This window comes from Rhinopithecus roxellana, chromosome 13, assembly GCF_007565055.1.
Source record: "Rhinopithecus roxellana isolate Shanxi Qingling chromosome 13, ASM756505v1, whole genome shotgun sequence".
Lineage (NCBI taxonomy): Eukaryota > Metazoa > Chordata > Mammalia > Primates > Cercopithecidae > Rhinopithecus > Rhinopithecus roxellana.
The window spans coordinates 43275908-43289334 of NC_044561.1; the positions used below are offsets into that span (position 1 = coordinate 43275908).

General features: G+C 49.4%; 1 protein-coding gene across 2 annotated transcripts in view; it reads left to right on the top strand.

The window, feature by feature from the left end:
• Positions 1-1978: 1978 nt before the first annotated feature.
• Positions 1979-13427, top strand: part of BACE2 (beta-secretase 2) — a 116322-nt gene continuing 104873 nt past the window's right edge. For both annotated transcript variants that reach the window (XM_010354518.2, XM_010354519.2), the window contains exon 1: positions 1979-2728. In XM_010354518.2, coding sequence (XP_010352820.1) covers positions 2417-2728 — 312 coding nt within the window. In that variant the 5' untranslated portion in view covers positions 1979-2416. The remainder of the gene's footprint in view (positions 2729-13427) is intronic.

Consider the following 13427-nt stretch of genomic DNA (forward strand, 5'->3'; position numbering starts at 1 on the left):
TGGGAAGGGGATTCTTGGGGTAGTGCTTTAAGGTGGATACAGGTTGATATGGTTTAAAAATCAATGCTATTCAGTGAGAGGGCTACCACTTATCATTTCAGTTCCAACACCTGCAAAGTAAAATTATTGTCTCCCAAATCTACCCAGCACCATAGGCTTGCATACGGATCAAGTGCTCTAAGACCATTCATGAAAACAGAGACAACCAAGGAGACAGTCACCCAATGCTGTCCCTTCAGCTTGCATTATTCTCTGACAAGACAGTTCTGCCATCCATTGAAGCCCATGTGCTCCTCCGTCCCTGGATCTGTATGCATCCTTTTCCCCACAAACCCCAACCATCCCTCTTAAAATGAAAAGCTCAGGAATACCCACCCTAGACTGAGTCAGGAGTTTCAAGTACAAACCTTAATTAGACTTGATTTTTTAAAAATTTCCCTTGTGGCTTTTAATTATTAGGGAGGGCAAATGTCTCTAGTATTAAACTTATATGTCACATGGCCTCTTTATCAATGGCCCTAATACATTTCATGTGCTTTTCAGAAAGATTATATTCTTCCCAGAGCTGTCTGAATGTCTTTTTGAACCCCTCAAGACTGGACACCAAGGAGTATAAATAATTTTTTTTTCAAATCACACTCCCTCTGCAACCTTGAATCTGAAACGTGAATATATGAATAGAATGGCTCTGGAATAACTATGCAGATTTATGGAGAATATCAGTTTAAGTTACATCACGGGATCGAGTTACGCCTTTCTTCCTGGAGCTGGGGATTTGTTAAAGTTGAGATACAGTTTGGGGAAGTGTGATTTATGATTAAAGTCATCTGAAAATCAATACAGTTGAAGATCTCTGACATAAGGGTCCCTTGCAGAGCTAGATGTGATTCTAAAATTGGGAACACAGGAATAAAAATCAAATCTTAAGTAGAAGTAGATGAAAATTGCAGTGATTCTGGGAAGCTTGGCTTCTAACTCCCCACTGTTTGAAGATGGGCTTGTTTGTTTTTTAAAACAGCCAACATAATTCAGATGGAGGAGGTAGAAAGAATTTTCTCTTCCTTGTTTCTGTAGAAATCGATGGACTTTAGCTTGTATAATTGTCCCCCCTGCCTTTAGTATCTAAAATAAAATAACCCTCGTTTTTTGCGTTACTGAACGCATTTCTGCGTCTTGGTGTCTATGGCTAAACGAGTATTAATCAGACAGTCCGCGAAGAGCTGGCTGGGGATAGGAGGGGAGGTGGGGGAGAAGGGCAGGAATCACAGCAGGGTGGACTCGCGGCCCTGATTTGGGATCCTGACAGCAACTTACTAGATGGCCTGAGGGCCCGGTGCCAGGGGAGAGAGCGGGTTCCAGCAGCATCTGACCTGCATTAGGGACAGGGGCGCGGCGGAGGGGGCGGGGGTTGGGGGGAGGTGGCTGGGGGGAAGCCCAGGTTCGCAGCCAGCTGCGGGCAACGGAGGGAGTAAGTGGAGGGGCAATGAGGCTGGGGTCAGCTGCCAGCAGCAGCCACGCCCCCCACCTCCCCCGACTTCTTAGGGAAAATTATCCAAAGCTCTCGCATCCTCCTCTGCCTCCTTCTACCCTCCACCCTCCCAGCCTCCACTCAGACCTCTTTAAAACCACGCGGGGGCCGCCGGGGGATGAGGCCGGGGAACTGGCAGGACTCGGGGCGGGGGTTCAGGGGCAGCGCACGGGAAACGCCTCGAAAGCAGCCAGACCAGGCGACTGAAATGAGGCGGAGGCGCTTGGCGAGGGGAGGCGCAGGCTCCTTCCCGATCCACAGCTCTCCTAGCTGACCCCCGAGTCACCCCCAGCAGCCCCCGCCACTGCAGGGCGAATAGACCCCCGCGGACCCTCACGCGCGCGGGGCCGGGGCGCTAGTTCAGGCCCTCGCTGCCCCTTTAAGGGTTCTCGAAACTTTCCCCCCTGGTATCAGATGAGCCTCGTCACATCCGTTGGCCGCGGCCGCTGGGGCGCTTTCCGAGGAAATTCGGGACTCGAGTTTCCCGGGGAAGAGGCGCGGCCGGAGCCCGGCGAGGGTGGGCAGGGCAGGCGCAGGTGGACCCCGGCGGCCCCCGAGCCCCGCTGTGACCTTGGCCGCGGGGGAGGGGCTGGGCCGCTGCGGGGCAGCCGCGGCCGCCAGAGGGGGCAGCGGAGAAGAACTTGCCCAACTTGGAGGCGCGGGCTGGGGCGGCTCCGCGCCTCCGCGCCCGCCTCCCCGGCCTCCGCCTTCTTCCCTCCCGCGAGCCTCCTCCCCTGGGCCCTCCTCCCGTCCTTCCCGCTGCAGCCGGTCCCGGTGCGCGCCCATCCCTGCCCACAGCCCCGCGCGTCCGCCGAGTCGCTGAGCCGCGGCTGCCGGACGGGACGGGACGGGCTGGGCTGGGCGCGCCCCCCGGGCCCCGCCGTGGGCATGGGCACGCTGGCCCGGGCGCTGCTGCTGCCTCTGCTGGCCCAGTGGCTCCTGCGCGCCGCCCCGGAGCTGGCCCCCGCGCCCTTCACGCTGCCCCTCCGGGTGGCCGCGGCCACGAACCGCGTGGTTGCGCCCACCCCGGGACCCGAGACCCCCGCCGAGCGCCGCGCCGACGGCCTGGCGCTCGCCCTAGAGCCTGCCCTGGAGTCCGCCGCGGGCGCCGCCAACTTCTTGGCCATGGTGGACAACCTGCAGGGGGACTCTGGCCGCGGCTACTACCTGGAGATGCTGATCGGGACCCCCCCGCAGAAGGTAGGGACCCCCGGCTGCTGCCGCGGGCTTTTCGGGCTCGTTGGGGGGAGGGGGCCGTCCAGAGACGCCTCCACGCGGCTTAGCGTCGCCCCCAAAGCAGCAGCTGTCCCCGCACAGAAGAGCAGGGAACGCAGAGGGGCTCGGGTGGGCCGGGGAGCGGGGGCGCTCGCTCTTGAGGCGTGGAGGACGGCGGCCCCCGCCCGGGGCGCACGGAGGGGTGTGCGCGAGTGTTTCAGAACTTGTGAGCTCCCCCTCCGCGGGGCTGGGCGGGAGAGGAGACCTGGAACTTGCCGCCTCCAATAACGTGATTTCCTTCTTGCGGGCGACACCTACTTCCAGCGGGAGACGGAACGGTGGGCCTTGGGCGACGGGCTATTATGGGGAAAATCACCTCGTGTTCATACTGTCCCTCTCCCCCGCCCCCCACCATGCTGTCTCATTGCTAAAGAGGCTCGTGGCTGGCTTCCAAAGGCGCAGTACCCTTTAAAAAGGATTTATGCATGAGCTCAGCTAAAAGCAAGCCGGTTCAGAAGTGGCTTGCTTGCTGCTCTGAGGAAGGAGCAGCGTCTCCCCTGCGCCCGCTTTCCTTTCTCCGAGTTGGTTTGTCAGCTGTGTCCTCTCTTATCCGGCGGCCCTGCCCCTCTGCATGGAGCGATGCATGCACACGCGGGTGTGCGGAGAGTGTGAAATGTAGTCCAGCTACCGGAAAAAAATACGGGCTGAGTGAGGTCCGGGGACCAAGTGGTATCCCGATTACAACAGCTTTCCTTTTCTCTTACTCTGATGTTCATTTACTAACACTTTTTGTAGCAAGAAACAAATGTTCCCAAGCACAGTAATCAAAAAAAAAAAAAAAGAAAAAGAAAAAAAAATCCCAATTGCTCTGCTCCCCTCCTACTTTCAAACTATCTAATCCAAGTGGAATTTGAAGTCCTTTGCTCAATTGAATGCACTATTTGAGGATACTTTATTTTTATTTTTAACATTGTCATTTGGGTTTTAATTCAGCTATGATTCCCCCATAAATAGAACATACTTATGACTTGCGTATAATTCTCATTAAATTATTCAAGACTTTAAGAGGAAAGACATGCCATGCTAATTCTTTTAAAAAAGGAAACTGCCGAATAACTTCTGTAGTTGTTTAATTAGTTTAGGGGGAAAAAAAAACCTTCAAAAGCATATTCAAACTTTGATTCGAGTTGCCTTTCATCTAAGTCATGGGAAGCCACGGGAGTGATCTTTGCCATCTCCAGGAGTGGATGGTTAGAGGGAGGGAAAGGGAATCCTCATCAGCTGAGGGAGCTTAACTTGGCCCTTAAGATGTGGTCTTGGTGCAGCCAACACGTGGGAACACGTGCCTGGTGCTGAGAACCTGGTAAATATCACAAGCTATTGAGGAAGAACCTCTTCTGTGACCTACAGAGAATCTTTTGGAACAGGCCTTGAATGACTCCCCATTTGAGATGTGTGCTTTGATGCAAGAGAATTCTCTCTACTAAAAGTAAATTTGGGTGGTCTGAGGGCTATAATAAAAGAAGGCCTGAAACCCTCCCTCCAGAGGAAAGGGGAAAGGAGGAAGCCTGAAGAATGACTAAAAAATACTTAACTTTGGCAATCAAAAAAAAAAAAAAAGCTTTTATAAATAATAGCTTGCCTGTTAATTAAGTCAATGACCTTTACTTTAAAATGATGAGGTTTAATTAATTTAATTAACAGAAATGTATTGAGTACCTAGGCTCCTGTCTTCTCTATAGCCCAGGCAGTAGTTGGTTCAAGATTACTTCTCAACCATTAGCATGTTTCCAGGGAGGGCTGCTTCTACAGAGACAGATTTAATTTTTACATGTGATGGGGAATGAAATATCCTGTACCTCCTTCCTGGCTTGATTTAGTGATAAGCCGCTTTATAGCAAAATCTTTCCAAATGCCTACGGTAAACTCAGGCTTTACTGACTACTGCATTAGGATTCAGTGCCCGCCTGTGTTGCCCTGAAATTCTCTGACCACCAGCAGGGTGTCAGCAGCCGGCTAGAGGGGGCAGCAGTGAGGTGACTTCTGAACCTGGAGTGAGCTTTCCTGCTCTATTAATGGCCAGGAGTCATGCATTTATTCTCTGCTGATTCTCTGAAGCCTAAAATAAAAATTGCTTAGGTGGAGAGAAAAATGGAATTGTAAATTCAAGCAATAAATAACCAAGAATTTTTCAAGAATTAAGTAATAGTCATAGACAATGTCTGAAAGCTCGGTACGGGACAAGCCCTGTGCTATGTGCTGTAGGTGTGCTTTCCCCAGAATCCCCACCCACCACCCGTCAAGGTTCTTATATGCATTTGGGGATGGGAAAACTGAAGCTTAGAGAGACTGAACAACTTTCCAGGGCAACAGGACAAGAAAGAGGGAGGGCCAAAAATGCAAGCCAGGGAACTGAACTTCAGAAGCCAAGTTCTGAACCACCAGGCAGATAATGACTTCCTTCCCTTCATGCCTCCTGATCTCTTTGGTTTTGGCCTCAAACTACCCTTTCCATCCAGAGAGCCCTGAACTTACACCCCAAGGTGTTAGGAACTTAATGTGTGACTGCAACTGGACCCGCTGGAACTGCCTGCTGTTCCCCCATCTCCTCCTTCCTTCAGTACTGCTGAATGAGCAACAGAATGAAGGGCTGGATCCAGGTGTGCATGGGAGAGGCCTTGAGAGGAGAGGTTCAACAGGAACCAGAGCCCTCCAGCTCCCCCTGTTCTATGGGAAAGTCAACTGTTGGAAGTGTGCTTGTTCCCAGAAGGCTTTAATCAGTAACTGGAGGTCCATTGTTTGCCCAGTGACTGTGTGAGGAGTCACAGGCATGTGCCCAGAAGCCTGCGTGAGAGCTGCAAGGCAAGGCCCGTGTGCTGGCAGGAAGGGCCACGTTGGCATGGAGATGACTGCCAGGTTTGTGGCTGATCCCATTATGTGGGTTCTTTCGAACTGTAGAACTTTCGAACAGTTCTTTCAACCAGCATCTGCTTGAACCGTGCAATTTGGTCTTATTAATAATAATAACACTATTCTAAAGTGATTATAATTACAGCAATTTCCATTATTAAAAAAGAGACTTTCATGCTAACACAATAACTCCAGCTGAAGACAGGAAAAGGTGTGCAGCCATATACCTTGTAGTAGCTTCAAAAAAAGCCTTTGGGATTTTTTTTCTGAAAGATTTTCTGTCATCTCCACTAAGATAGGTAAAACAGACAGCAGAACTATTCTCATACCTGAACACTTGAATATAAAGGGCCACCTAACTATTTTGGCGAATCTTACTTTAATCATGGTGCGCTCACTTGATTATCAGCCTCTTAGTACACAATTATTTGGAAGACTTGCATTGAAAATCTGGATCGAGCATATGGCAATAAGAGTGTGTTCTTCAGAAGAAGCCATCCAGGCTCCCCAAATGAAGCTGGCTGTAGTTGAGGCTGAAAACAAGAAGGTAATCCCAGCAAGAACTCTGATGGCGCCACCTGAAATGGTAAACGATTAAAGACAATGAGAAAAAACAATTACTGAGGATGAGAGAACAAGGAAGTCACAGCCAGTTTGCCACTAGCTCCTTCGAGTGAGAGGTGGCAGCTCCTGGGCTTTAGAGAAAGAATTCATCAAAGACTGTATTACAGAGGACTGGGAAAGGTGAGCCAAGAAATCAGCTTGAAACAACAAGGAGGGACAGGAGTCCGAGAAATAGTTTATAAGATCAAGAGCTGACCTTGATTTCTTGCTGATGGAGTGTTGGGCACTCAAAGGGCATGTGAAGCCCTTTGCGTGGCTCACCTCATTTCATCCTTGCAACATCCTAGAAAATGTGCACAGTAATGTGACTTAATTTTCAGATGGGGTAACCGAGGCTTGGAGAGGCAGAGTCATTTGTCCAGGGCCACACTAGTGAAGGCAAAGCAGGGCGGAGCTGTCAATCTGGGTCTGCCTAGCTCAAAGTCTTTGCGCTTCACTGCGATTCCTCCTTAGGTGCAGTGTTTTAGTTATAGTAATTTTTTAAGAAGAACCATTTTCATGCTTCTGGAGATGATGTGGTTTGACAAGAAGCATCCTGGCCTGATTATAGGTCCTGAACACTGTAGAGTCACACCTGCAACCATGGGCAAGTGTGTAACCTCCCTCAGCTTCCCTTTCCTCAGCTGTGGATAATCTTCTAATTTCTGCATTAATATCCTGGCCTCAAAACTACAGAAACTTGTTCTCACAATTCTGCAGGCCAGAGTTCAAAAAGCAAGGTGTCAGCAGAAACACTGTCCCTCTGGCGGCTCTGGGAGAGGATCCTTCCTTCCCTCTTCTTAGTGTCTGATGGCTGCTGGCATGTCTTGGCCCTTGGCCGCATCACTCCAATCTCTCCTCTCCGTGTAAGTTTCTGTGTCCAGATTCCTCTCTTATAAGGAGACCATCATTAGATTAGGGGCTGCCCTCCTCTAACCTAACCTCATCTTTACTTGATCACATCTGCATAGACCCACTTTCTGAATAAGGTCAAGTTCACGGGTACCGGAGTTACGTCTTCAGCATATCTTTTGGGGAGCATGATTTAATCCACAACAAGTTCATTCTAAGTTTTTCATTCTATGGATTTTTTTTTTCTTTGATTCTACCTCACCTTTTAATTGTTAATAATTTCAATTTGGGATTCAAGTGTAATTTTTATCACAGGAAATAAACAAATGATGACTTTAGTTCTGTATTAATATGAAGCCTGTGGCAAGAGAGTGCCCTGGGGCTTAGGGTGGGAGAAGGAAGAGGGGAGGGTTTCTACTTTCCTTTTGTACTTCTGTATTGTTTCTCCTGCTGGAGAGTAATTGCTTAAAAATTTAAAACATCAGGCCGGGCGCGGTGGCTCATGCCTGTAATCCCAGCACTTTGGGAGGCTGAGGCGGGCGGATCACCTGAGGTCAGGAGTTTGAGACCAGCCTGGTCAACATGGTGAAACCCCGTCTCTACTAAAAATATGAAAATTAGCCGAGCGTAGTAGCTTATGCCTGTAGTCCCAGCTACTTGGGAGGCTGAGGCAGAAGAACTGCTTGAACCCGGGAGGCAGAGGTTGCAGTGAGCCGAGATCATGTCAGTGCACTCCAGCCTGGGTGTCAGAACAAGATACATCTCGAAAAAAAGAGTTTAAAATGTCCCATGTCATGTTGCACTAATTCTAGAATTGCTGAGATTAATGTATAATATGAGAGAAATCCAATGTGTGCAAGATTAGATCAATGATATTTAAATACCTATTAGTAATAAACACTTATGTTGGGATGGATGTAGAAAGTTTGAGTATTTTGTGTTTTAAAGACGTTGTAAGGCAACCCCCTTATCAATCAGGATAGATTTAATATGAAATAGGCGCTTCCCCCCATACTTCCCGTCATACTTATCCCTGATCTCTTTGTGTGATCTCCTTGTTGTAGGTACATTGGCTTCACCTCCTCTTGGCTGCCCATTTTTCCTTTTTCCTCCTGGAATGATCCCAAAAGGATAAAGCTAGCTGCTGTGATGAGCGGCTTTTTTTTTTTTTTTTTTTTTTTTTTTTTTTTTTTTTTTTTTTTTTTTTGAGACCGAGTCTCGCTCTGTCGCCAGGCTGGAGTGCAGTGGCGTGATCTCAGCTCACTACAACCTCCGCCTCCTGGGTTCAAGCGATTCTCCTGCCTCAGCCTCCTGAGTAACTGGGACTACAGGCACGCACCACCACGCCCGGCTAATTTTTGTGCTTTTAGTAGAGACAGGGTTTCACCATGTTGGCCAGAATGGTCTTGATCTCTTGACCTCGTGATCCGCCCACCTCGCCTCCCAAAGTGCTGGGATTACAGGCCTGAGCCACCGCGCCCGGCCAAGTGGCTATTCTTTGGTGGTGGTGGTACCTAGCTGCATCGCTCCCAGGGGTGGAGGGGGAGGAATTTAAAGGTGGTGTTTTTCTCCTTCTCCCTGGTGTCTGACAACATGCCTTGCGATTTATGTAACATCTCATTCATAGACTAGAGTAGGTCAAACCTTTGGTCCCTGAATTCAGGGTCTGCCTATGCTGGAGCAGTCGGGGGGTTAGTGGGCTAGTGACTCTTGCCCCACCCCCCACTGGGTATAGCAGGAATGGGGTGGTGGTCCTGCCTGCTGGTGAGCGAGGCCCCTCTCCAGGTGACCTGAGGCTCCTATGACTGACTGTGGGCCTCTGCCTGTCCTTGGGTCCCTTGCTATGTGTCACAGATCCCTCCTCCAGGTCACCCTGTTTGCCCGGCCTTGGTGAGACACTGGGGCTCATTGTATGTTAAGGTAACAGATACTACCTGGACAACAGGGCATACCTGTGAGGCAGGTGGGCAGCCTGGCATCCCTTCTATAACTTCCCTGGGTGTAAACATGTTTCTGATGGAACCTGAGGAAGAGAGTGTCACCTCTTCTGGATGACTTTCCTGGCCTGGCTCCCCTTCATCCTCTCTTGGCCTAGATGTACTATTTTGATATTTGACTATCGCTGCTTAATAAAAAAATGGTCACTTTTTTGCTCTTAGAGTTCTCAAAAGAAGAAAGAATACTCTGGGAGTGTTGACATTAACCACATAAAGGAAGTGAAATGAGTGGGTTTGTTTTGTGCTAATGCTTGCTGTCCAGCACAGGTCCCGGGTGGGATGTTTTCAGATTTTTATTATATGGCAATTACATACCTGCACTTACAAATACACAGCCTCAGTGCTGCCATTGCAGGAAGACAAAGAGACTGTCTAAAGAGTAACGTGGCGATGCCCGGGGCAGCTCCATCATTCCAGGGAACCATAAAGGGAAGTGGGAATGCACACTCCATCCATTTCACACTAGGCTGAAAGTGGCAGGGGGAGAATTTACACCTGTCCTGCTAAGGGCAGCATGGTTTTCCCACTGCAGAGTCCCAGCTTCTCCAAAGCCAGTGCTTGGGAAGTGACCTTGTTGGCAGCAGGCAGGAGACTGGTGCAGTGTGCCAGCTGTGCAAACCCCCGCCAGCAGCCAAAGACAATAACTTCTAAAGCGGCCCCTCAGGATTTCGCGCCATGGGGGTGGCGGGGGTAGTAGGAGGTGGAAAGCATTGAATCAGAAAGTTTTCCAGGTACCAGCAATGCCAGGGTTAATACGGTCTGGCTTACTTTTCAGGTGAGCACCTGTAGCTGGCAGGAAAGCGGCTTCTTGGTGGAGGTGGGCATGGATTCCAGAAGCCCTGGAGAGGCATCCAGAGCCCTTCCCATTACATCCTGCTGCCTCCTGGGGAAATTCCTAAGCTTTTTTCGAATGAGAAAAGCCACTGGCAAGCAGACAGAATTGTGTGGCTTGTGCAGTGACTGGAGAGCTAGGTGCTTTGGGTACTAGTCCCAGATCTGCTACTTGCCAAATGTTGGGTATTGGAGAGAAGTCATTTGACCTGTCTGAGCCTCTGTTTCCTCATCTGTAAATCAGGGAATTGGAACAAGTGACCTGAGATTCCTTCTAGAAGCTCTTACAGTCAATGGTATCATCTATTTCATTTGAGAGAATCTCCATAGCTCTAATTTTTTGCCCCTAGACCAATCTCCTTCAGCTTTGTGTCGGTGCATCACCTGGGGTTCTGTTGAAATGCAGAATTTGATTCAGTGACTGGGAGCAGAGCTGAGGGTGGCTGCTGCCAGCTCACAGGTCACACTTGGAGTCATTGCTTCTTTCCCCAAACCAGTTACCTATGGTTCCTGGAAAGACCAAGAGTGCCTTGCAGAAGAGCCTAGAAATGCAGATTCCCATATGCAGTCCAGACTTACGGGGTGAGACTGTCTGCACTAGGACCTGAGAATCTGCATTTTATTATATCCCTTGAGTCTCCTTTAAGCAGCCAGGCTGGCCCCAGCCTTTGGACTCTATTTGGAGGCCACTGCAGAGGCCAGGTTCTCTGCTCAGCGGTTTCCTGTGCAGAAAGGCTGTGTTCTTTCATCTTCCTAAATACTGTTCCTAGGTTGTTTCCTTGTCTTTGCCCATCTGGAAAATCTCCATGTCAAATAGATTGTGTTCCAAAAGCTCCCTGTGTTGGGCAAGTGGAGAACATGCAGTTTTGTCTAGGGATCTCATTCTGAGGTGCTACTGCTCAAAATCTTGGTGCTGAACGTGTGTTTTTGAGATTTCCAGTCTATCACAGGGCCGCAAGGTGTAAATATCAAGAAAAATAAATTATGAGAAAGACAAAGTGAAAAAGACATACGAAATACAAGTGTCATTCTTTTTATTCTTAGTTTGGACAGATATCCCATTCTTCTACACTGGTGCCAGTTTCTGAAGCTTCCTGTAATGGTCAGTGGTTACCTTGCTGCCCATGTAACTGCAAACCCTTCTGTACAAAGTGTGCTTGCTCCAAGGCAGTGCAAAGTAGAAGTTGTTACAAATGGTTCCTGTAACAAATTTGTTTGGCGGCCTTTTCCCTTGAATGAGACAGTGGTTATTTTTGCTAAAGCAGAAAGGAAATGTGATACTATTGGGCTGTGTTTTGCTCTCTGGAGTAATCCTGCTTGGGGAAAATGGAGGCTTGTTCCAGAATGCAGAAATCCCATTAAATTAGGCAGTCTTGGGTTGGAGGGACATCTGCCTGCATCCCCAGTGCCTCACAAGTCACATCTGTAAAGGCCACTTAGGTGGGACACCATCAAGACATTGAAAATCGGCAGAAGGAAGGCAGGAAGGGGAGGAGAGGATCGAACCTGTCAAAATAGATATTCGGAAAATCTGTGTTCTAAAATAAGGCAGCCCTTCCCTCACAGCACACTTATTCCTAATTTCAACAGGACTCTGAGCCTTGCCCCACAGCGTCACAGCCTACAGCAAATTAGAAACTAGAGTGTGGGGGGCGATATTATTCCACCAGTAACACCCTTGGGACACAAGGTGTTTGCCCTCCTACCTCTCTATCACCTTCCCAAGAAAGGGTCAAGATAAAACAGTGTGCATTTATAGTGTTGAGAGAGTTAAGTGAGCTGAGATGTATTAGAACCTTAGCCTTGCACAGCGTCAGCCATGTGGTAAGTGTTCCATAAATCTTCCTTTAGAAAAAGTGGCAAATTCCCGGCTGCTAGTAAACAAAGCGGGGAAGACAGACAAAACAGAACAGCAACAACAACAGAAACCCCGAGAACTAGATGCCTAACAATCTGAGTCTGTATCCTGAAGGAATGTGCATCCTGTCCTCTGATTGCAAAGCCAGGCCTTCTGTGGCCCCACAACGCTGCCTCCTAGCCCTCCTAAGCGGGGTGGGAATGGAGCTTTACCCCATGGTGGCAAACAGACCTGGCTCCATGGATCTCAGAGTGGGGTGATTGTGCCCCCCCACCCGGGGGACATCTGGCATCCTCTGGAGACATTTTGAGTTCTCACAACTTAGAGGGTGCTACTGGCATCCTGTAGGTGGAGACTGGAAGTGCTGTTCAGCATTCTTTGCTGCACAGGACAGCGCCCACAACAAAGAATCTGGTCCAAAATGGCAACCATGCCAAGACTGAGAAATCCTGGTTACTCGACACAGCAAGTCGACTGGCCTGGGAGTCGCTGCCCAGAGAGGCAAAGGGGGAATGTCCAGTGGAAATAGCTGTCCTGAGCACACAGGGCACGCTGACACCTGCTGATTCCCCCATCCTTAAAGTCCTGTCTTGTTTCTAACACCACGTGGATCTTCTTGCCAGATGCATTAAAGTGTGAGAAGAGTTAAAAATCACTTATAACTGGAGTGACTGGGGATTAAAGAGGAGAAAAAATTTGAACCCGACTCAAAGGATGAGCATGTTTTTCTTTCTTTCTTCAGCACATTGGCTGGGTGTTGTGGCTCCATGCCTGTAATCCCAGCACTTTGGAAGGCCAAGGTGGGAGAATTGCTTGAGGACAGGGGTTCAAGATCAGCCTAGGCAACATAGCAAGTCCCCATCTATACAATTCTTTTTTTTTTTTTTTTTTAAATTAGCCAGGCTTTGTGGTGCATGCCTGTAGTCCCAACTACTCAGGAGGCTGAGGCAGGAAGATCACTGGAGCTCAGGAGTTCAAGGCTGCAATGAATTATGATTGTGCCACTGCACTCCAGCCTGTGCAACAGAGCAAGACCTTGCCTCAAAACATGTTTATTAAGCACCTACTACATGTCAGGGCCTTGGTCTAAGCCCTGGTATGCAACAGTCAACTAGACAAAGATAGTCTTGGCTTTTACAGAACCTCTCTTCTTGTAAGGAAGACAGATTGTTAAAGAAGTAAACAGACTTTTAGAGGGGTGCTGTAAGACAGTGCAATGTGGGAAGGCGTATGGGTAAAAGAATCCTGCTTTATAAGGGGGGTTGGGGACGAACTCTCTGAGGAGGTGCAATTTGAACTGAGATTGGCATGCGGAGAAGGACTGAGCCTTGAGAAGTCAGGGAAAGCGTGTTCCAGCCTGTAGCCAGGCAGGTGACTTGAGGGAGTCCAGGATGAGGGAGGGTGTCAGAGGGAGTGAGGGTGTCCAGGGTGAGTGAGGGTGTCAGAGTGAGGAGTAAGGGTGTCCAGGGTGAGTGAATGTGTCCAGGGTGAGGAGTGAGGGTGTCAGGGTGAGTGAGTGTGTCCAGAGTGAGGAGTGAGGGCGTCAGGGTGAGGAGTGAGGGTGTCAGGGGGAGTGAGGGTGTCCAGGCAGGAGTGAGGGTGTCCAGGGTCAGGATGTCAGGGAGAGTGAGGG